Raw genomic sequence first — 22656 nt, forward strand, 5'->3', positions numbered from 1 at the left:
ATCTGTTGCTACTTGGAACCACTGAAATCCTACTTTCTGTATTTGATAAAATCACTTTTTACTTATTAATTGACCCAGAGTATGCATTAACACCTGGGGGAGCAAACAGCCGTGTATCTCTCTATCAGTGTTACAGAGAGTGAACAATCTATTAGTTTACCCTGCATAAGCTTTATACAGGGTAAAATGGATTTATTTGGGTTAAGGACCCCATTGGGAGTTGGGCATTTGAGTGTTAAAGACAGGAACACTTCTGTTAGCTGCTTTCAGGTAAACCTGCAGCTTTGGGGCAAGTAATTCAGACCCGGGGTCTTTCTTGGAGCAGACAGGAGTGTTTGGCTCAACAAGACAGGGTGCTGGGGCCCCGAACTGGCAGGGAAGGCAGGGGTGGAAGTCGTCTTGGGACATCAGGTGGCAGCTCCCAAGGGGGGGGGGGTTCTGTGATCCAACCCATCACAAAAACATACTAAATATAGGAGAATACTCAATTTGTTAAAAATAAAGAGGAAATCAGACTTAAGAAGCAGGATTTATGTTGTCCAGTTATATGTTTTTCTCCAATGCAAAGGGGCTAATACCTGAAAGAAGCTCTTTAAGAATATCAGAGGGGTAGCCATGTTTGCTGCTTTTACAGATCCAGACTAAGAGTCCTGTGGCATCTATTAGACTAACAAGAGTAGGTAACAGAGAATTTTTTTTTTTTTTAATGTAGACAGTGACAAGCAGTAGGAGCAAATTTAGACAGAGAAGTAAGGTAACTCGTGTAGAGAAAAAGGCTTTTAATCTCTAGTATTTGCAGCAATGGTGGCTGCGCTGTTAATGTCATGGATATCATCTTCCCCCTCAGTTCTAGTTACAAACTGCTTTGGTTTACATCCCTTTGATGGGAAAAGTGATGGCAGAAAGTTGGAATCAGAAGTTTCTATAGCACTTGGGAATGGCAGCTAGAGAAGAACATACTGATTTAATGGCTGCATACATGCTGCAGAATTCACAAACATGCTCCTGGGGAGTTGTCAAAGTAGTGAGAGTGAAGTGAAGAAAGGAAAGGAAAAGAAAGGAAAAAGAGAAGAAACTAACAATACCAGAGTAAAAGTAGCAAAGAAAAAAATGACCGAGAAAACTCAAACAATGCAGACCCATCATACACTGTAGTCAGGGTATTGAAAAAGTCTCAATTGCTGCTTGATGATTTGTTTAGTTCTAAAAGTGATTTTCATTTCTACAATAAGTTTGTTTTTACTACAATCATTTAGTTTGACAAAGAGTAAATGACCTAAAGGAAAATAGCATAGAAGAAATATTTACAGAATGTACTTAGGGGATTAGCAATGGCAGTCACAACAATTAACAACAGGATACTATGGGCCATGCTAAGCAAGTTACATCTTTTGTGTTATGGTTTCCTTTCGGCATAGTAAAACAACTTTTTTCCATTAGTCTGATTTTCCTATGTCCAGGCCAAAAGCACTAGATCTTTATGGATAGAAATTCCATGCTTAAAAAAATAAAAGCATAGCAGTAAAAATATACTACCAATCACCTGACCAGGATAGTGATAGTGACTGTGAAATACTCAGGGAGATTAGAAAGGCTACAAAACCAGAAAACTCAATAATAATGGGAGATTTCAACTATCCCCATATTACCTCAGGTTGGGATATAGAGCTAAAATTTCTACACACCATTAATGACTGCTTCTTGGAGCAGCTAGTCTTGGAAGCTACAAGGGGAGAGACAATGGTTGATTTAGTCCTAAGTGGCGCACAGGATCTGAGCCCAAGAAGCAAATACAGCCAAACTGCTTGGTAACAGCAGCCATAATGTAATTCAATTCAACATCCTTATAGAGGGGAAAATACCAAAAAAATGTACCACAGCAGCATATAAGTTTAAAAAGAGGAAATACACAAATATGAGAAAGTTAGTTAAACAAAAATTAAAAAGGAAAGGTCGAGAATGAAATGCCTGCAAACTGCATGGAAACTATTTAAAAACACTAGAATAGAGGCTCATATTAAATGTATCCCCCTAACCACTCCAGAAACAAAAACAAAAACAGTAAGAGAACCAAAAAAAAAAAAAAGAAAAAAACCAACACCCCACAAAATGTCACCATGCCTAAATAACAGAGTAAAAGAGGAGGTTAGAAACAAAAAGACATGATTTAAAAATTGGAAGTCAAATCATACTGAGGAAAACAGAAAGGGGCATAAACTCTGGCAAGTCAAGTGTAAAAGCATGATCTAAAAAATAAAAAGGAGTCATAAAAAATGGAAACTAGGTCAGATTACAAAGGATGAATACAGGCAAACAACACAGGAATGCAGGGGCAAGATTAGAAAGGCAAAGGCACAGAATGAGCTCAAACTAGCTATGGGAATAAAGGGAAACAAGACGACTTTTTATCAATACATTAGAAGCAAGAGGAAGACCAAGGACAGGGTAGGCCCACTGCTCAGTGAGGAGGGAGAAACAGTAACAGGAAACTTGGAAATGGCAGAGATGCTTAATGACTTCTTTGTTTCAGGCTTCACTGAGAATGCCTAACATAGTGAATATTTATGGGAAGGGGATAGGTTTAGAGATTAAATAAAAAAAAGAACAAGTTAAAAATCACTTAGTAAAGCTAGATGCCTGCAAGTCACCGGGGCCTGATGAAATGCATCCTAGAATACTCAAGGAGCTAATAGAGGAGGTAAATGAGCCTCTAGCTATTATCTTTGGAAAATCATGGGCAACGGGAGAGATTCCAGAAGACTGGAAAAGAGCAAATATAGTGCCCATCTATAAAAAGGGAAATAAAAACAACCCAGGAAACTACAGAGCAGTTAGTTTAACTTCTGTGCCAGGGAAGATAATGGAGTAAGTAATTAAGGAAATCATCTGTAAACACTTGGAAGGTGGTAAGGTGATAGGGAATAGCCAGCATGGATTTGTAAAGAACAAATCATGTCAAACCAATCTGATAGCTTTCTTTGACAGGATAACGAGTCTTGTCGATAAGGGAGAAGTGGTGGATGTGGTATTGTCATAAACAGATAGTTAAGGGTTAATGTCTCTTTTACCTGTAAAGGGTTAACAAGCAGGGAACCTAAAACACCTGACCAGAGGACCAATCAGGAGACAAGATACTTTCAAATCTCGGTGGAGGGAAGCCTTTCTTTGTGTTTTTTGGGTTTTGCTTTGTTCTCTCTGGGTCCTGAAAGGGACCCGACGTGCAACCAGGTTTCTTGCCACTCTCTCTGCTACAGTCTCTTACATATTCAGAATAGTGAGTATCAAGTTGAAAAGGCGGTTAAAGTCTTTTGATTGTTTTCTGTATTTGCAAATGTGTATTTTGCTGGACGGATTTTGACTGGTATTTGTGCTGGGGGGAGATTTCTTTCTAGTGTTTATAAGCTGAAAGACCCTGTAATATTCCATCTTGATTTTACAGAGATTTCTTACATTATTCTTTCTTTTATTAAAAGCTTTTCTTTTTAAAAGACCTGATTAATTTTTTCCCTTGTTAAGGCTCAAAGGAACTGAGTCTGTACTCACCAGGGAGTTGGTGGAAGAAGGGAAAGAGGAGTGGGGGAGGAAAGGTGAATTTCCTCTGTGTTTTAGATTCACAGAGCTTGAATCTGTCTATCTCTCCAGGATAGCCCAGGGAGGGAAAGCCTGGAAGGGGGAGAAAAAACCTGATTTCTCTGTGTTGTGATTCAAGGAGTTTGAATCACGGTGATCTCCTAGTGTAATCAGGGCAAGAAAGATCTGGGAGGAAGAAGGGAGCGGGAGGGGAAATGGTTTATTCCCCTTTGTTGTGAGACTCAAGGAATTTGGATCTTGGGGTCCCCAGGGAAGGTTTTGGGGGGGGGACCAGAGTGCCCCAAAACACTATATTTTGGGTGGTGGCAGCCCATCAGATCTAAGCTGGTAATTAAGCTTAGAGGAATGCATGCTGGTACCCCATCTTTTGGACTCTAAGGTTCAGATTGGGGAATTATACCATGACAGGTATACCTAGACTTTAGTAAGGCATTTGATACAGTCTCACGTGACATTCTTATCGATAAACTACGCAAATACAACTTAGATGCGGCTACAATAAGGTGGGTGCATAACTGGCTGGATAACCGTACTCAGAGAGTAGTTATTAATGGTTCCCAATCCTGCTGGAAAGTTATAACAAGTGGGGTTCCGCAGGGGTCTGTTCTGGGACCGGCTCTGTTCAATATCTTCATCAACGACTTAGACGTTGGCATAGAAAGTACGCTTATTAAGTTTGCAGATGATACCAAACTGGGAGGGATTGCAACCGCTTTGGAGGACAGGGTCATAATGCAAAATGATCTGGACAAATTGGAGAAATGGTCTGAGGTAAACAGGATGAAGTTTAATAAAGAAAAATGCAAAGTGCTCTACTTAGGAAGGAACAATCAGTTTCACACATACAGAATGGGAAAAGACTGTCTAGGAGGGAGTAGGGCAGAAAGGGATCTAGGGGTTATAATAGACCACAAGCTAAATATGAGTCAACAGTGTGATGCTGATGCAAAAACGCACACGTGATTCTGGGATGCATTAACAGCTGTGTTGTGAGCAAGACACGAGAAGTCATTCTTCCGCTTTACTCTGCGCTGGTTAGGCCTCAACTGGAGTATTGTGTCCAGTTCTGGGCACCGCATTTCAAGAAAGATGTGGAGAAACTGGAGAGGGTCCAGAGAAGAGCAACAAGAATGATTAAAGGTCTTGAGAACATGACCTATGAAGGAAGGCTGAAGGAATTGGGTTTGTTTAGTTTGGAAAAGAGAAGACTGAGAGGGGACATGATAGCAGTTTTCAGGTATCTAAAAGGGTGTCATCAGGAGGAAGAAGAAAACTTGTACACCTTAGCCTCCAATGATAGAACAAGAAGCAATGGGCTTAAACTGCAGCAAGGCAGATTTAGGTTGGACATTAGGAAAAAGTTCCTAACTGTCAGGGTGGTTAAACACTGGAATAAATTGCCTAGGGAGGTTGTGGAATCTCCATCTCTGGAGATATTTAAGAGTAGGTTAGATAAATGTCTATCAAGGATTGTCTAGACAGTAATTTGGTCCTGCCAGGAGGGCAGGGGACTGGACTCGATGTCCCTTCTCGAGGTCCCTTCCAGTCCTAGAGTCTATGAATCTATGAATACAAGCCAAAGAATCTGAACAGCAACTAGCAAAAGACACAAAAACTAACAGCAAAATAGGAACCTCAGAAGCAGGAAGCCTGCCAAACAATTAGCGGGGACACTGGATACTCAGAGTGCTCAAGGAACACTTAAGAACGATAAGGCGACTGCAGAGAACGTAAATGAATTCTTTGCACTGGTCTTCCCTGCAGAGAATTCGAGGGAGAGTCCCACACCTGAGCCATTCTTTTTAGATGACACAGATGAGGAACTGTCCCAGATTGAGGAGTCAATAGAAATGGTTTTGGAACAAATTGATAAACAGTAGTAAGTCACCAGGACCAGATGGTTCTGAAGGAGTTCAAATATGAAATAGTAAAACTACTAATTGCAGTATATGAATCAGCCTCTGAACCAGATGTCTGCAGGATAGCTAATGCAACACCAATTTTTTAAAAAGGCTTCATATGCAACCCTGACAATTACAAGCTGGTAAACCCAACTTAATTAACTGGCAAATTGGTTGAAACTATAATGAAGAACAGAATTATTGGACACACAGATGAACTTGGTATGTTGGAGAAGAGTCAACAGTGGTAAAGGAAAATCATGCCTCACCATTCTATTAGAACCCTTTGACGGTGGCAACAAACGTGGACAAGGATGATCCAGTGAATACTGTGTATTTGGATTTTCAGAAAGCCTTTGACAAGGTCCCTCACCTTGGGCTCTTAAGCAAAGTAAACAGTCATGGGATAAGAGGGAAGGTCCTCTCATGGATCAGTAAATGGTTAAAAGATAGGAAACAAAAGGTAGGAATAAACTGTCAGTTTTCACAATGTAGAGAGGTAAATATCAGGGGGGTTCACCAAGGAACTATAATGGGATCAGTCCTGTTCAACATTTTCGTAATTTATCTGGGAAAAGGGGTGAAGAGTGAGATGGCAAAGTTTGCAGACGATACAAACATCACTCAAGATAGTTAAGTCCAAAGCTGACTAAGAAGAGTTACAAAGGGATCTTAGCAAACTGGGTGACTGGGCAACAAAATGGCATATGAAATTCAGTGTTGATAAATGCAAAGTAATAACAAGGGAAAACATAAGCCCAACTATACATACAAAATGATGGTCTATATTAGCTGTTACCACTCAAAAAATGGAACTTGGAGTCATCATGGACAGTTCTTTGAAAACATCTGCTCAATGTGAAGAACAGTTAAAAAAGCTTACAATGTTAGGAACCATTAGAAAAGGGACAGATAGTAAGATAGGAAATATCATAATGCCACTAAATAAACCCATGATACACCCAGACTTTGACTACTGCATGCAATTCTGGTTGACCCATATAAAAAAAGATATATTAGAACTGGAAAAAAAGACAGAGAAAGGCAACAAAAATGATTAAGAGTATGAAATAGCTTCCATCTGAGGAGAGGTTAAAAAGACTGGGCTTGAACAGCTTAGAAAAAGAGATGACTAAGTGGGGATATGACAAAGGTCTATAAAATTAGAAATACTGTGGAGAAAGTCAACAGGGAAGTGTTTTTTACCCCTTCACTTAACAGAAGAACCAGGGGGTCACTGAATGAAATTAATAGGCAGCAGGTTTAAAACAAACAAAAGAGAGTACTTCTTCATGCAATGCATAGTCAACATGTGGAACTCATCGCCACAGGATGTTGTGAAGTCCAAAAATATAACGGGGTTCAAAAAAGAATTAGATAAGTTCATGGAGGACAGATCCATTGAAGACTAGAAGCCAGGATGGTCAGGGACAACCTCATGCTCTAGGTGTCTATAAGTCTGAATGGTAGAAGAAGGGACTGGACAACAGGGGATGGATCACTTGATAATTGCCCTGGTCTGTTCATTCCCTCTGAAGCAATTGGCATTGGCTACTGTTGGGCTAGATAGACTATTGGTCTGACTCAATATGGCCATTCTTATGTTCTTAAATAAGAGCTCAGTCTTTTCCTCACTGAATACAATGACAAGACAGACTGATTTCTATAGGAGCAGGACCTAAATACTAAATCTGATAAAAACTGTAAAATATTTTCAGCTCAGGCGACACAAGTAGTAAGCAATACTGAGTGATCTTAAACACATACCTTTCTTCAGTGCACTCCTGTTTCTCAGTCCCATCAATTTCGATTTCTATCAGCTCCTCTGCATCTCTTTTAGTCATGGCTAAAAAGTCTCAAAAACAGGCCTGCAAAAGAAAAATTGTTAAAGTAGTTTCATGAATTATAGGGAAGCAAAATTTGAGCATTATAGTTTCACATAAAAATGATTTGTTAATTCCATATATTTTTTACCAAAAATGTTTTCAGCTGCAAACTAAAGCCAATTACACAGCTCTAAAATGGAAAAGTGCTGCAGAAACCATGAAGCAGTTGACAATGCTTGTTCTGGCAAATGGAAGTAGTAAGTTGATAGTTTTGTTTTTTTCTGGGAGGAGGCAAATTTGGGAATTTAAACAGACATATAGGTGTAGAAATCATACATCCTGAGGTAGCTTTTGTTCTCTTCCTTTGGAGGCTTCTACACTTACTGGATGCTGTATGAACTGGTCAGGTTTACCTTTCATTGGATAAGAACATTTAAATTTCAAATTGTTTTAAAAATACTTGAGAGATTTTGCTGTCCCATTTATATTACATACTGTCTTCTGAAGAAATATGAAAGCTGTTGACAGCTATAAAACTTTTCCTAAAAATATATTGTATTAAATATGTTAACTATTTTTGCTATTTTTTAAAAACACGTTGCATCTTATAGGTGAATGTATTCAGTATTAATCTACAAAACACCTAATAAACAAAAGATTTTACATCTGAGGTCTCTTATTTCTCACCAGGTTCAATGATCAATTCATGTAGATGAAAATGCATCTGCTATGGTCACCTAATTTGTGCAGTATGTTAGTGTCAAACTATTCTTTTGGGCAGTTTTTCTTATTTATTATTTTTAATCTTTCTCCAAAGTGAGGACAGCATTAGATTAACATCCAAAGAATTTAAAACTTATTTTTATCTTTACCTTAAATCCACCTAAGAGCTGCAGAATTCTGCAGGTGGCTTGTTAAGCAGCATTTCTTTTTGTGAGCACATCAAAACTGAACTCAACCTGCCTAGATCATAGTCCATTGGCTTCTTCATTTTTAAGATTTTGTTTGACCTGTAAAAATCTAAATGGCCTGGGACCTAGCTAACCAAGAGACTTCTTCTGTCACTGTGATCCATTGCCAGAGTTGTGGAAAACAGAGGCTCCTAAGCTAGATAATGCCCCCACCGCCCACTGGTACAAGAGAGAGGAGGCTGCTAGCCGGGTGTCCTGTAACCACTTAGTTAACCTCCAGGTTAGTCTATAAGGTGCCACAGGGTTCTTTGCTGCCTTTTCAAGGCCTCTGTTTTTCTCCACAGAACATAAAGATTTACAGAGATAGGCATGGCTGGGTAGTGATAGGAAGATGACCAGTAATTTAGGGGTTGGGGGGAGGATTGCATTTGTTTTATGCTGCGGCCCAGTTATTGTAATCAGGGGTAATTACTGTAGACTGTCTGTGTTAGTGAAGTATACTTTAAGAAACTGCCAAGGGCCTCAAGGCTTGGCATTAGGTGTGCTTCTGGTTATAATAAAAATAATCAGACCAAATGGTGCTCCAATCATAACTAGAGCCTCTTACTGCTATTTGAATATAAGTATTGGAATAAGGATACAAATACAAACAAGTTATTGTGAAACAGACTAGTGTGAATGTTTCTGTGCCTAATAACTGTGAGCAGAGAACAAAGTAACCAATCAATTCCTTTTACTATATAGGCCATGAATCTCTAGCAGCACATTACCTTAAATATTTACAGATTGGAAACAATGGATGTGAAAGGGTACAATCAAACTGAAATCCAAGTAATTTTTTAGTTAACATTAACTCTGTGCCTTTGACTGCCTGGGCCAGTCTTTGTGATCTTGCTGTCATATTTTACTGGGCTTTAAAATGTTTCCTCTCTTAGTACTGGCACACAAAAAAACAAGTGTGAATGGGGAAAGGTGACTACCTAGTGCATACCAGTGAAACTGACTATAAAACGAAGTAATGGTTAATGCACACAAGAATGAAACAAAACAGAAACCAAGAAACAACATTTTGCATTTGTTCCGTTACACTGATCTTATGAGTCACTTGTAACTAAAGTCAGAACAAAATATTTTAAGAGGCTGTCCCAGAAAACAGGCATCTTACTAAGTAGAATTATGAGATTTACAGCACCGTCCACGGTAGACACAACTGCGTATGCTGCGCCCAAGACAACAACAATCAGGGGCAATCGCCACACTTTCGCCTTTATGACTGAGCTGACACCGCGCGGGGCTGAGAGGAGCGGGACGCCTGACGCGTGTTCATTGCCCGCCGGCGGGCTCGGGCCTTTGATGTAGCTGGGAGGGAGCCAGCGAGAGCTCGAGATGGGGACTGGACAATGGACTCCCGGGGGGCAGCGGGCCCGCCAGCCAGGCCCAGTAACTGCTACAGCAGCCAGGCCTCCCCCTGCCAGGGGGCAGGGGGACAAGGCAGGCGGGTTTCCCGGGCAATTGGCTGGGAGCGTTAGGCCTCCCCCGGCGCCCCACAGCCGCCATGTGACGGGCCTGCGGCAGCGGGCAACGCTGCGCCCTGGGGATGCCGTCGCCCCCCGGGACTGCACAGAGCCCGCGAGGGGAGGCTGCTCCCGGCCCCTCGCCCCGCCACCTCCCTCCTTGTTGTTTGAACCCGAAACGGAAATGAGACTCGCTGCGCCGGGGAGAAACGGAAACAAAACACGAGCCGCAGCCAGGCCCGAGCCCCCCTCCCCCGGATACGGAGAGCGGCGCTTCCCGTCCACCCGCCCCTCCCTCGGGCGCCTCGGGCCCCCCGGCCCGCTCGCCTCACTCACCCGCCGCAGAAACTCCCGCCCCGACCGGAGCGGCCTGCACGACTCCCCCGCGCCCCGCTCGCTAGGGGCGGCTCTGCAGGGTCCTTGCGCCGCCTCCCGAGCGCCGCACTGAAGGGAGCGGAACGCGCTGAGGATTGGGCGGCGAGGCCTGTGCAGGGCCCAGGCGAGGCGGGAGCGCGAACACAACCACCCCCCCACCTTCGACAAGCGCAAGGACTACAACTCCCGGCATCCCCCACGGCTCCACCTTCTTCCCGCCAATCAGTGGGCGCAGGAGGCGGGACTTCGCGGAGACCTAAAGGCCGGGTTCGTGGCCTAGGTTTCTCCGGCTCGGAAGTAGATCTGCTCATTTCCGGTGGTGAGTGGTTAGCGGTGCCGCCGCTGCTACTGGCGGTGGCGGCTCGGGATTGTTATTGACTCGTTCTGTCGGTGCGCGGCGGCTCTAGGTCCTTGTCTAACTGGCGGCGGGGGGCGCCATGTTACCCGCGGGGGCGGGGCAGGCACGCGAGGAGCGCGAGCCTCGGAGTTCTCTGCCGCCGGGGTCGGCTTCCCAGGGTGCAACGCGCGCTGGGCTCGGTGCCGTGACCCCCCCCAAGGTGACCGGAGCTGGAGCCAGGCAGAGGGACCCCGCCGCCGCCGCCCCCTGTAACGCGCCGCGGCCGCCGCTGGGTCGGGGGAGGGGGCTGCGGTCGGACAGGGAGCGGTTGCCGGGGCCCCCGTCGCTCCCCCGCCCGGCGCCGGGTCTGGCCGCTCGGAGACGAAGTTTCCTGCGGCCGGACCACGGGCTGCGCGACGGGACGGGCTCGCCTCGGTCTCCTACAGCCTCCGGCCCCGCCACCCCCGGCCCTTCCCGGGGCTGAGCCACCCCATGTCTCCCCGTCAGCGGCAGATCCCTCGCCCCGAGCGGGGCTGGCCCCGGCCTGCTCATCCCCTCCGCCCTGTGGCCGCTCGGCTGCGTGGGCGCAGTAACCGGTTCCCCGGGGTAACCCGGCTCGGCGACGTGTTTAAACTAACGGTTCGCGTCTAGACAGGCAGCGCCCCACAGGGAGCCGGGTCCGGGCGGGGTTGGGAGTAGTTGCCTGTTGAGCTAAGTACAAAACTCCTTCTTCAGCGCTTTCCCTTCCAACTCTGCCTTTTAACTTTGAGATGGTTGAGACGGTCATTGAAGATCTTTCCCTTTTATTACTAATTCACTTAAACATACAAACACAAAACCTGGCTTGTAGTCATATGAATATGATCCATGTAAATGTCAGTCAGTGTTGTTAGATTTTCTTAAAAGGTTCATTGATTGTTGGTTTAAAGATCACACATTTCTGACTTAGTATAGTACAGTATTTTTATGAAAACAAATAATGCAGATTTTCTAGCTTACTTTTCATCCCTGTTGTAGTCTCAGTGAAAACTACCTACTTTCTAATCAGCTTTATTTTTGTGCCTGAATTAGTATGCCTTGTGCCAAATGAATACTTAGATGCGGGTATCTTTGCTAAGCACTACAAATAAAAATGGCCAGTTCATTTTTTTTTTTTTTAGCGTTTTGTTACACTTTTTTATTCAGACAATGTGGAAGAAATGTGAATCGTAGGTCAAATGAGGATACGTTCTATCAAAAGTATATTTCTTGGGTATAGCAAAATTGTCACTCTTTCATTTAAAAATGTTGGACTATTTCTTTCTCTTGGTGTTTCCCTGCATTTAAGAATGTTCACATTTTTAACTGATCTACATTTTTTTTCTTTTTGCAAATGTAAAGTACAGAAAAAACTGGAAGAAATTGCTAACTTAATGCATTTTGTTTGTTTTTAGCTGAAACCGTCTGCAAATTCATCATGATTCTCCAACAGCTATTCAGATTTTCCTCCATTTTCCGCTCTGCCATCTCAGTACACTTGCGTAGGAACATTGGCCTTTCTGCTATAGCGTTTAATAAGGCGAAGGAACTTGATCCAGTTCAGAAGCTCTTTATAGACAAGATCAGAGAATACAACATGAAGAGCCAGTAAGTTATTGGAATGTAATTCAGTGTATTAAGTAAAAGAGTTCAATATGAAACTTTTATCAGACATTAATATGGGATTATTCCTCATAATCAGGCCTTTTAGGTCTGCACTCTGAGTGCAGAGCCTGTAGCTTCAGCATGGAAAGGCCCCAAGAACTGACCTAGCACAAATTCTAGTCAATGGTTCTTCCGCTTCTGAAGCCCAGAGGAAGGTGGGCTAGGAAATAATTCCTTATTGTGCAGCTGCAATCCCAGGTGTTAAAGGTGTATCTGTGCTTCACGGAGGAATGTTACAAAAATATTCTTTCATGAAATCTTAGAATTACACACAGAAATGCAGTCCTTGAGGACTAACACTTGATACATAATTTGCAAGAAAAAATTATCTAGAACACCTCAATAAAAAGAGAGGTCAGACTTAAGTCTTTACTGGTTACTGTATTTATTATTACAGTTGACTTTGTCCTTATTACTACTTTTATAAAGCTGTATATGAGGGTAAGAGAGTAGTGAACAGTAGCCATAAAACTTTGTGTTGGCTTAGTTATCCAAAATGTGAACAGATAACGGCTCCTTTGCCAACACTGACTGCTTTTCCTATTTTTTTAACTGACCTCAAATAATTACATTTATTCTTTCCAAAAACAGAATGTAAGAATTGAATAAATTCATCTAGAAATAGTGGGACATAAAATCATATAATATAAAAATAAAATTTTACATTTGAATATCAACATTTTGAGAGAATCTTTGTGATTTACATGTCTCCAGTTACTCATCTCTCAAGAAATTCTTTTATTCGTCTGTTATCTGTAGGAAGATTTTGCATTAACCAAAAATTCTTAAACAACAAATTTCAATTTTATTAGAAGTATTTAGCAAAATAAAAGCTGTTTAATGGTGTAAGAGACACTCAGTATGTTTAAAGGAGGGCTGGCTGCGGTCAAGCTAAAGAGCTAACTGGTTAGAATCTCTTTGGCAATAGACTTTGGATTGTTTTTAGATTTAATAACATTTTCCTAGTCTGTGACAAAACTCATTCAATTTAATAAATGCTGTAATGCTAGCATTTTGTACAAAATCTCTCAAACTTATCAGTGTACTGATTCTGCTACTTGCGTAGTACATTCTATAGCAGCGATTCACAAACTTTTTGCTAAGGTGACCCATGAACTACTTCCAGCTTGGCTTGCCATCCAAGCCCCCTGTCCAGCTCTCACCCTTTCAGCTCTGTCCCCATCTGCAGCCCCAGCTGGCCCTGTTCTCCCTGCAACTGGGCAAGGGCCAGGATTGCTACCAGGCTGCTCTCTGCTTCTGCTGCTGCTGTCTGGTTCTTGCTCTCATTTCACCTGGATTGCAGGCAGCAGCATTTTGAGCGGGATCCAGGTAGTTACAATGTAGAGGAAGTGGCTGCAGCCAGTGAATGGACAGACAGCAGCCTGGTAGCAATTGTGGCCTGGCCATGGGGAGAGAGGGGCTGGTTGGGGGCCAGGGTTGGAAGATTGGCCGGAAAGGTCACGGTGCCTCCCTTCCATCAAGGGTTGGGACCCACTGTTTGGGAACTGATGTTCTGAAGTTACAATTTCATTTAAAACAGACTCTTGGCTCAAATATGTCGAAGTCAGCTTGAAGATCTCTTTATTGCAGAATTCCTTAGTGAAACTAGGAGTGAAATATGGTGCAGAGCTGGAAGTAAGAATCCATTTCACAGATTACTTTTTCAAAAGAAAGATGATCATGGAGATACAAGTGAAAGAACATTGCTACTGCACTCCTATTGTTAGCCCCTCCCAGCCAAAATATCAGTAGGAAAAAAAATGTCCAAACCACCTGCCTTTTTTTCCCCTTCTGTCCTCTTTGGTGGTGATGGTGAAAAGAGGGGAATAAAGAGCATATCTGTACCAAACTATCAGTTTTCCTAGCTTTGAGATGGGGAAAGGAAAATATCCTTTTAAAATAGAAATACTTCCATATGGAGGATGTCATGCTGTAGGGGATTCTCTAGGGGTGGACTTAGAGAAATAACTAAAATGAGAAACCTGGGGGGTGGGGGGAAATACTATGATGGAGGAAGTTCTTGGAGAATTAAGAGAAATTGTCCACAAGTGATTTAGCTACAGTTGCTGCAGAGCTCTTAAAGCTGCAGTTGGCACCAGATAAGTATTGCATTGGATAAATTTGTGTTCTTTTCATGTTTGGCTACTAAAATTAAAACTTAGGTGTAGCTACTCTTACTCTCTGTGGGTAGTTTTTGATTCTTACTGGATTGAAGAGCTCTTTGCATTTGTACAATCTTTTTCTAATTATTCTATCTGGGAATATTCGTGTGGTTTTTAGACTGTAAACTGATCAGTGCAGCAACAATTTCCTCATTCTCCTTACTGTAGTAGGACAGCATCTGCACTAAAGCAATATTTAAGGGCAGAATAAGGTTAATGGAATTCATTGATCTGGTTTGTAGTAACACTACCACTAAATTTCATAGTATTTTTCTCCTAATGTTTTTTACAATATGGGTGGGAAATCAAGTTTTGTAACAAGAGGTATCAGATCTGTATTGAAGGTGGTGGAAAAGCATCAATATTTCCATGTTTAGATGTCTAAAACATGACTTCAGGTTTCAGAGTGGTAGCCGTGTTACGAAAGCATATGCCCAAATAAATTTGTTAGTGTCTAAGGTGCTACAAGTCAGTAAATGTCAATTGCAACTGACATACTGAAACAGATGCAGAAATATGACAGTAACAGTCTGTGTGCCTGCAGGGATCTGGTGTCTCTGGCCCACTGTCAAAGGTGCCCCCTGCAGCCTTGCTGTCAGTGCTGCTCTAGCTCTTCCTCCTCTTGGTGTCCCACAACTGTAAAAATAAGAAGTTAATTGAAAAAAATCTTAAATAACATTTTTCAAAATTAAGCCTGGCAGAATTCAATTATTTTTCTATCTACAAATAACTGTCCTTTTTAGAAAATGCAAAGGAATGAGTGAACTTGTTTCTTTATGTAATCATTCTTTAGACTGGGATTTTCAAGGGGACTTAAGGGAGTTAGTCACCCAACTCTAGTTGAAAGTCACTGAAATTGGATTCCTAATACCTCTAAGCCCCTTTTAAAACTTAGTTCAATTTCTTTTTAGCAGATTTTATTTTTGGTAAATATAATAATTTTAAATAGGAATAAAATCCCTCAATTAGAATATTCATTTTATAATGTGAGTTCATGTGTAATGACTAAACTACATATATATAGTATTGTCACTATATATAAATCTGAGGGAGTTGGTATTGCCCTGGGGGAAAACATGGATTTTCAAATTGAGAAACTAGTTGTTGGTTATAAGCATGTGTTTGTAACAACACCCATAATTGATGCTTCACTTTGGTATTAAACACTGTTTTCCATTAAGTAGTGTGTAGGGCTGCTCTTGTGTGCAGTTTTATAGACTAGGAAGTACATCCCTGATTGTGGCAAGTTACCTGTATACTTGGTGGTACATCACCTCATTTTACTGGTATTAATGTTCTTACTCAAGAACTTGGTTTGAAGTTGATCTTCCCTTCTAGCAGATTAGCCTAAAAAATAATAGTAGTATGTTTCAAGGAAGTTTTGTCTAGGTATTTTAAAGGCTTACGAACAGAATTATGCCTTGTTGCCAAGTCTCCATTCACAGCCACTTAGAAATTAGATTGTAGAATCTACACTATTAAAGGAACATTGGCTAATATTTGTAGAAATGTGTTTTTTTTTCCATTTTAAACCCTCCTTTAGCTTTAGTTAAGCTAATATGTCTGATTTCAAATGCCAGAAGGGAAAAATGTACCCCTTAGTATGCTCTCTACCTCTGGTTTTTCAAAATATTTAAATTGCTTTACTTATTTGGGGGGGTGTATAGCCATTTATCTTACTCTTTAGGTTAGGCCCTTAAATGATAAAATTGCTGTGTAAAATGTTTAGAATCAAAATTTTCATTGGACATTTTCTGCATTTAGGAAAGCTGGTGGTCCAGCTGATGTAGGCCCTGAATACCAGAAAGACATGGCTGAAGAAATTGCCAAAATTCAGCGGTTGTATGGTGGGGGAGACCTGACCAAATTTCCAGACTTCAAATTTGAGGGTGAGTCCCCAGCGTTTGTTTGTTTGTTCGTTCTTGCATTATAAGTGTGAAAATGAGAGGATGAATAGTGGAATATAGAACCTTTTGTGACCAGTGACCTGGAGGTAAATCAGCCATTTGGTTCTGGGAGAAAGCAGGACTCTGTTGCTCTTGGGGATGGTATATGTGCGGTCTGATTGGCAAATAGGAACTTTGTGGTAGCAGTGTATGCTTGGTATCACTTAAGGCTCCTGCAACGATTGTTCCTGCTGTTGAGGACGTATTTGGCCACACTTTCCATTCCTGAGACCTGAACTGAGCTTTGGTCAAGAGCACAGTGTGTGCTTGCTGCCAGGCATCATGTGGCACAACATTGCTGTTTGCTAAGAGCTGTCACTTGACAATCTTGAGACCAGGGTGATTTGGCACAGACATCTGCACATTAATTAACTTCAGAGGATTGTGGCTGTGAGGGTTCAGTCTGAAAATTCCACCAGAGAGGCACCAACAGCAGAGGTGTTGTAACTAGTGTCACACAACTGCTACTTTAAAGAATAAAGTGAGTCGTGAAGTCACTGCCAAATCCACCAGAAGTCTTCTCTGTCATCTGCCATCCTCCATGGACTCTACAGTGATCTAAGAGGATAGGAAGATCAGAAATCCCTATATGAGGACTAGGTCCCCTGTGCCTGGCACTTCATTCTGCCAGTTGTTTGGCAGGCAGGTACTGCCTGGGGTAGACCCAGACAATTAATTAGTTCAAGAGTTCCCCCTTAGTTACATGAGATACTGCTGTGAGTTGCTATTTTCTGAACTATCCCTTCCTCATACAGTCAAGTGAGTAACTTTCTTACCTGCTGACTCATTTTCTTAGTACAGACAAAGTAATCTAAATTTCTTTAGCATAAGGCAGTCTCTTCCAGTTTTGAGTCATTGAGGATTAATTTTCCCTTGTGGCTTAAATTATACTAAATCATAATGTGGAGTCTTTTCTCTCCAGGAAAGAACTAATTTTTCTTATTCACCTAGTCTGTGTACTACTTTAAAGTTTCATATCTTAACTTTACTGCTCATTATGTTTTTTTATGAGAGTCAGTGGTAGGTAGCAAGATTTCTCTCTTTGCTGGTAAAACTGGTAGTACACCATTAATGAACTAGTTGCAAGCCAGTTAGCAGTAAGTTACCTTGGCTGTAGGTAAACATCAAATGCATATAGGAGGAGATACATGATGGCTAATTCTAGGGAAATATTCCATATTCAAGAAGAAACTCTTTTAAAAAAACTTGTGCTAAAAAGGTCCCTTTGCTTCCCCCACCTGTTTATGGCATGTTTGCAAAATTAGCTGCAGATCACTAGAAGTAGTAAATGGGTCCATGGTTTATATTCTTCTAGAACAGGGGTCAGCAGCCTTTCAGAAGTGGTGTGCAGAGTCTTCATTTATTCACTCTAAGGTTTCGCATGCCAGTAATACATTAACGTTTTAGAAGGTGTCTTTCTATAAGTCTATAATACATAAACTATTATTGTATGTAAAGTAAATAACATTTTTATAACGTTTAAGAAGCTTCATTAAAATTAAATTAAAATGCAGAGCCCCCTAGACTGGTGGCCAGGACGAGGGCAGCGTGAGTGCCACTGAAAATCAGCTCGTGTGTCGCCTTCGGCACCCGTGCCATAGGTTGCCTACCCCTGTTCTAGAACCTGAACTTGATCTATGAGCAGTATTTGGAACTTGAGCATTTTAACATGAAACTAATGACATTTTTTTTCCTCCTAGAGCCCAACTTTGAAGAGTCTCAAAAATGATGTGGTTGACGTCTGCATTCCAAGCATTGTCATCTTTTTCATGGAGTTGTTAAATAGGCCAGCAGTTGTAATTTAATGTGGAGTTTCACTTTCAAATACTTGTTTGACTTCTGAACTCAATACAGTACAAGTACGACATGATCTGCCATATTCATAAAATATGAATATTCACAATATGACAATATGAACTGCCATTCATAAAATTCACTTTTGGAAATCAAATATAAAGTGCATAGTCCTTTATCCAGTGTTTAAACACTGTTTACTGAGATGACATTTCAGTATCCAGATAAAACCAAATGACCACTTAAGTGCAAAATACAGTTAAAGTTAATGATACCTTTCCTATTGAAAAGAACTGCGCTTCCCTAAATTTTAATCATGTCACTGAAATCTTATAATACGATAAAGCCTGCAAGTATGGCATTATTGTATGCATGTGATCATTCTATGCTACATTATTGCAATAGTAAAATTTTATTTAGACATATTCAGGAATTCAAACATTACAGCTCATCCTCCAGTTGTGCAGAGCCCATGAGCTGAAGTGGACTGACTTTTATATAATCTTGGTGCACCAGAACATTCTTGAAGAGGCTATCTTGTTCTTTTAAATGAAAAACTTGAGGTTTTGGGGGAGAGTTGAGTACTAAAGTTTCTAGTCTGTTCCTGAAGACCCCATCAAAATATGAAACTTATTCAAGTTCAGTCCTGTCTACCTGAAACACCAACAGAGGTTTGAGCTACAGCTGCTCAAAGTACAGGGAGAGAAATGATAACAGTGAGCTGACTTATCTGAATGGCATTTGATCCCAAGGAAACAAGATAAACTGAGCATTTTGCAATCTCGGTAACATTTCACTTCGGTACCTGGTGCAGATCCATTATGCTTTTTTCCCCCAGTTCAGCCCTTGGTAGGAGTACAGGACTTAACACTACTGTGATATCAAAGGCAGTCAGTAAGGTCAAAGTGTAGAGTTTCATCTTTACCTACTATTTTACTCCACAATGCAGAGTATATACCTATCTTTTGCCTTCCCCTGTCACAGTAGTTTAATGATCCTTTTCCTATTGCTTATGTCAGGGAAACTTTTCAGGGCTAAGATTAAGACTTTCTATAAAGTTTCACTCACCCATGAAACTGCAAAATATTCTCATTTATCATACTGTTAGATGTATGCACTCTTAGCTAAGATTAAAAAGTAGGATTGTTCCTTTAAGTGAATTTCAGTATTTGGTGTGATTTCTTAAGAAATCTTAGCTTACTCCTGCCCCCTGTAGCCCACTGTTTTTAGCAGCTACATTTGTATAGGGAATTCACAATATTCTGCTCTTCAAATCAATCCTTCTTGAGAATTATTGTATAATCTAAGCATTCATTTAAAACTTGTAGCTTGTTTTGTTAGACGTGAGCTAATCAGACAATGTACAGGCAGCCTGAATGATAGTTCACTAAATGAACTATTAATCCCCATGGAGTGAGAAACAGGGCACCTTAAATGTTAACGTCACTGCTCGCTTTGAGCAGCAACGTCCAGTTTCTGCTGCTCCAAGAATCCCATATGGCCTATTTTGGTGCCAAAGAATCTGGCTCCTCAAGTTTTCACACAGCTTCTCTGAAAAAAATTGCACGTTGATCCAGATACCTGTAGTATGAGGAGTGGGGACAGTGAAATAAATGGGTTGTAATATTAAAGCAGTTCAGGACCATAGGTAGCAGTTGTATTCATTTTCATCTTACTACCTCAAATAAAGCTTCTGTGGCACTTTTGCACTGCCACACCAGCATTTGAAAGAACATACAGCACAGAGCATAAGTAACAAAACTAGATGCTGATTTATGACCAACTGAAGTCAGTGACAATCCAGCAAATGCTTATGGGCCATCCAGAATACAGATGCTTTCCTGCATTTAAACTGTCCGCCTAGTTCAACTTTGATAGTCAAAGTGCATGTTCTAGCTAAAGCATACTCGCTAAAACAAGTTTCTCCTTCTGATTACTATGGCTGTCATTTTAGAGTTGAAATATGAGAGCAAAATTTTTGGAGCTAAAGGAACATGTAATTGAAGACTATCACGCAGACTGTTCAACGCCACCATGAGTACCATATTTCAGCAACAAATTAATCTAATGATAGTTGCAGACCTCCGAAAGCAAGTTCACAGTAGACAGCACATCAGACACTAAGCATCATTTATTTGTAAAACTGAACTTCAACAGAAAAATCAAGGCACTAACACTGCATCAGTTTTACTGCACTGTTTTCCTTCACACATACAATCTTTAGCAAAGAAACTTTCACAGATCTTAAATATACTTCCTAGAAGGAAAAAAACTACACACTTTAGCACTGGGATTTGAACATTTGTCCTACAGCGGTGGTTTTCAACCTGAGGTCTGCAAACTATGTCTTAAGATTTCTGAAGGAGTCTGGACCACCATTTGAAATTTTGTGGGAATCGACCAATGAAAAAAGATTGAAAAGCATTCATCTACAGCAGAACACTGTTTGGAGGTTCTCTATTATAGAGAGGATTAACCACAGTTAACATAACTCAAGTTTATACTTGTACAATATCAGAATAATTGATTACTTGACTGCATGGTCTGACAGATTATTAGAAAAATTATGGCACTAACAAAACTGAAAAACGGTAAAAGTTAGAGCCCTTTATGTTGTCTTTCAGATGTAGACACGACAAAGCACCAGGCTAATCTGTAAAGATCATGAGCATGAATTCGCTTAATAATGAGTCCCCTTGCTGTGTATATACATAAACAAGATGAGAAGAAACAGTCATACAAATTATATTATCTACATACTACTATACTTAAATTAGAGAATTAATGGTATTTTAATATGAACAGTTGTACAGTCCATGATTAGGTTTGTAACATTGGATCCTAGACATTTCAATAAACTCTGCTTTCAGTGTATGCCATCTCAAAACAAATCCAAATATTTGCAGAAGTTAAAAAAAAAATCCCTTTAATATTTTGTATCACTGCGTGTCCCTCAAAGAGGCTGAAATCTTCTAAATAACAAAGGACTTGGTGTGCTTGAAATCCTAAATGAAAAACAGAAGAGGGTAATGTGACAAATTATAGTTCAAATGCTTTCCGTATCTGTTACATTTAAACATCTGTAGAACTTCACTTGTGTCTCCAGGTTGGCAAAAGCAAGGAAGCAAATACCAAGCATATGGCAACACAAAATGCTATGAAGTCTTAGTAATGAGACCAAACCCCTTCCGAGAGCAACAGAATAGTAGGCAGATAAACCTCTGGCCTAAGTGTGAAGTCTGGCTCATCAGTGAGCATAACATTTCAATTCCTTTTGAGGACTGAAGCCCACAAAACACATTTGTACATGATATACCTACTATGTTCAAAAAGTGTCCCACTGGGACGAATTAAAGATCAAGGGGGAAAAAGGTAAAACTGCTGTGTTTCTTTCCAATTATAGCTGCTGCTGATGTGCAGTTATACTGCAGTTTATGAACGTACCACAGTTTATCAGTATTTCAGTGAAGAGAGAGAGACAAATCAAGAAATTTTCACCACCGAAAGAGGAAATCAAAAACCACCGCTCAAGTTCCTTGGTGTTCAGATTTAAGGACAGAAGGTAGCTTTCATAGAGCACTTACGGTGGCCGGTATAACCAATACTGACTGCCATCTGGTAGGCCGAGAGCAGCTGTTGCTATTTCATAGCTACACCTGTAGGTGGAGCACCACTCACTGCATCAGTTTAACAGCAGAAGCTGCATTGGATCAACAAAATTTTTGGAGACACTCCTACCATGAGTTGTGAGAATTAAAATTAGCTGGTGTTTTGGAGTTACCTCTGTTCTAGTCAGCCTTGTTGCCTACTGATCCTAATCCTCCCCATAGGAAGCTAGGGCCAGCCAAAGCCAGTCCTATGCTGCCACCTTGCAGCCTCCTCCCATTGCCCAGCTTCTTTGGTCCCCTCCTCCAGCCAGAGATCCCAGCAGCTCAGGGAAGGGGCCACTGGAGCAAGGTTAAAGCAGAATATCCAGCCCCTTAGTGGGGTCAAGTAATGCTGCAAGTGGAGCAGCCAGTGACTCGGGCTGATGTCTGAGACATCTGCTCTAATTTTGGCACTATTGCTGAGGTACACTGAAGAACATAGTAATTGTGGGTTGGGTTTTAGTGAGGAAGGGAAGTAAATGGATGAAGTTGATAGAACAGGAAAGAGCTGAGACTGGGTGAATAGGAGGAGGACTGGAGGGTGAGATGAGCTGGGTAAATCAGGTGTGTGACTGAGTTTGTTGGGAGGATTTGAATAATGCAGGTGGTGGGGTGCTGTGCTATGGTTGCCCGATGTGTGAGAAACAGTTGTGAAGTGAAAGAGGTAGAGCAGAGCAATGTAAAATGTAGGTTTGAGGACATAGGGACTACTTCTGAGTGCATCAGTGTGGGGAAGGACGTTGCAGAAGATAGTGTTTGTAGTGAAGGTGGACTAGGAAGTGTTTGCAGGTGCTGTTAAGTTTTCTTGACATATGTTGCAAAGCTGAGCTATTACTACAGATCCAATGTTTCTCTAAGCAAATCTAGCCATTGGGTCTTCTCTAGTGTAGGAGATCTCTTTCATAGTGTACATCATCTTGATTATCTTGTGTACACCTCTCTCTCAGACACACACACACAGTTGTGTAA

General features: G+C 41.2%; 3 protein-coding genes across 7 annotated transcripts in view; 1 reads left to right on the top strand and 2 right to left on the bottom strand.

The window, feature by feature from the left end:
* GABPA (GA binding protein transcription factor subunit alpha) overlaps positions 1-10166 on the bottom strand; it is a 47884-nt gene extending 37718 nt beyond the window's left edge. Inside the window, exons 1-2 of one of the 2 annotated variants that reach the window (XM_030579641.1) lie at positions 10080-10166; positions 7260-7360 (exon numbers count right to left, since the gene is read on the bottom strand). In XM_030579641.1, the coding sequence (XP_030435501.1) occupies positions 7260-7336 (77 nt within the window). In that variant the 5' untranslated portion in view covers positions 7337-7360; positions 10080-10166. Of the gene's footprint in view, positions 1-7259; positions 7361-9394; positions 9719-10079 lie in introns of those variants that run through there. The other variant, XM_030579650.1, reaches the window with a different exon arrangement.
* On the top strand, positions 10142-19200 carry ATP5PF (ATP synthase peripheral stalk subunit F6). 4 transcript variants are annotated; one of them, XM_030579701.1, is made up of 4 exons: positions 10142-10437; positions 11889-12081; positions 16065-16189; positions 17947-19200. In XM_030579701.1, the coding sequence occupies exons 2-4, from the start codon at positions 11912-11914 to the stop codon at positions 17973-17975; spliced, it is 324 nt and encodes a 107-aa protein (XP_030435561.1). In that variant the 5' UTR covers positions 10142-10437; positions 11889-11911; the 3' UTR covers positions 17976-19200. The 4 variants fall into 4 exon arrangements, with proteins under 4 accessions (XP_030435561.1, XP_030435542.1, XP_030435532.1 ...); XM_030579682.1 differs by lacking the exon at positions 10142-10437 and adding an exon at positions 10596-10675; XM_030579672.1 differs by lacking the exon at positions 10142-10437 and adding an exon at positions 10625-10724.
* A 953-nt stretch (positions 19201-20153) lies between these two features.
* JAM2 (junctional adhesion molecule 2) overlaps positions 20154-22656 on the bottom strand; it is a 51929-nt gene continuing 49426 nt past the window's right edge. The window contains exon 10 of the mRNA XM_030579661.1: positions 20154-21045. Within this exon, the coding sequence (XP_030435521.1) occupies positions 21013-21045 (33 nt within the window). The 3' untranslated portion in view covers positions 20154-21012. The remainder of the gene's footprint in view (positions 21046-22656) is intronic.

Source organism: Gopherus evgoodei, chromosome 1 (genome assembly GCF_007399415.2).
Source record: "Gopherus evgoodei ecotype Sinaloan lineage chromosome 1, rGopEvg1_v1.p, whole genome shotgun sequence".
Classification (NCBI taxonomy): Eukaryota; Metazoa; Chordata; order Testudines; family Testudinidae; genus Gopherus; species Gopherus evgoodei.

What these genes read in the sequence shown, in the direction of transcription:
- ATP5PF (XM_030579701.1), top strand. Translation starts at nt 11,912, where the DNA reads ATGATTCTCCAACAGCTATTCAGATTTTCCTCCATTTTCCGCTCTGCC. An exon ending in GAATACAACATGAAGAGCCA is followed by an intron (nt 12,082 to 16,064) that starts GTAAGTTATTGG and finishes TTCTGCATTTAG; the next exon opens with GAAAGCTGGTGGTCCAGCTG. An exon ending in TCCAGACTTCAAATTTGAGG is followed by an intron (nt 16,190 to 17,946) that starts GTGAGTCCCCAG and finishes TTTTCCTCCTAG; the next exon opens with AGCCCAACTTTGAAGAGTCT.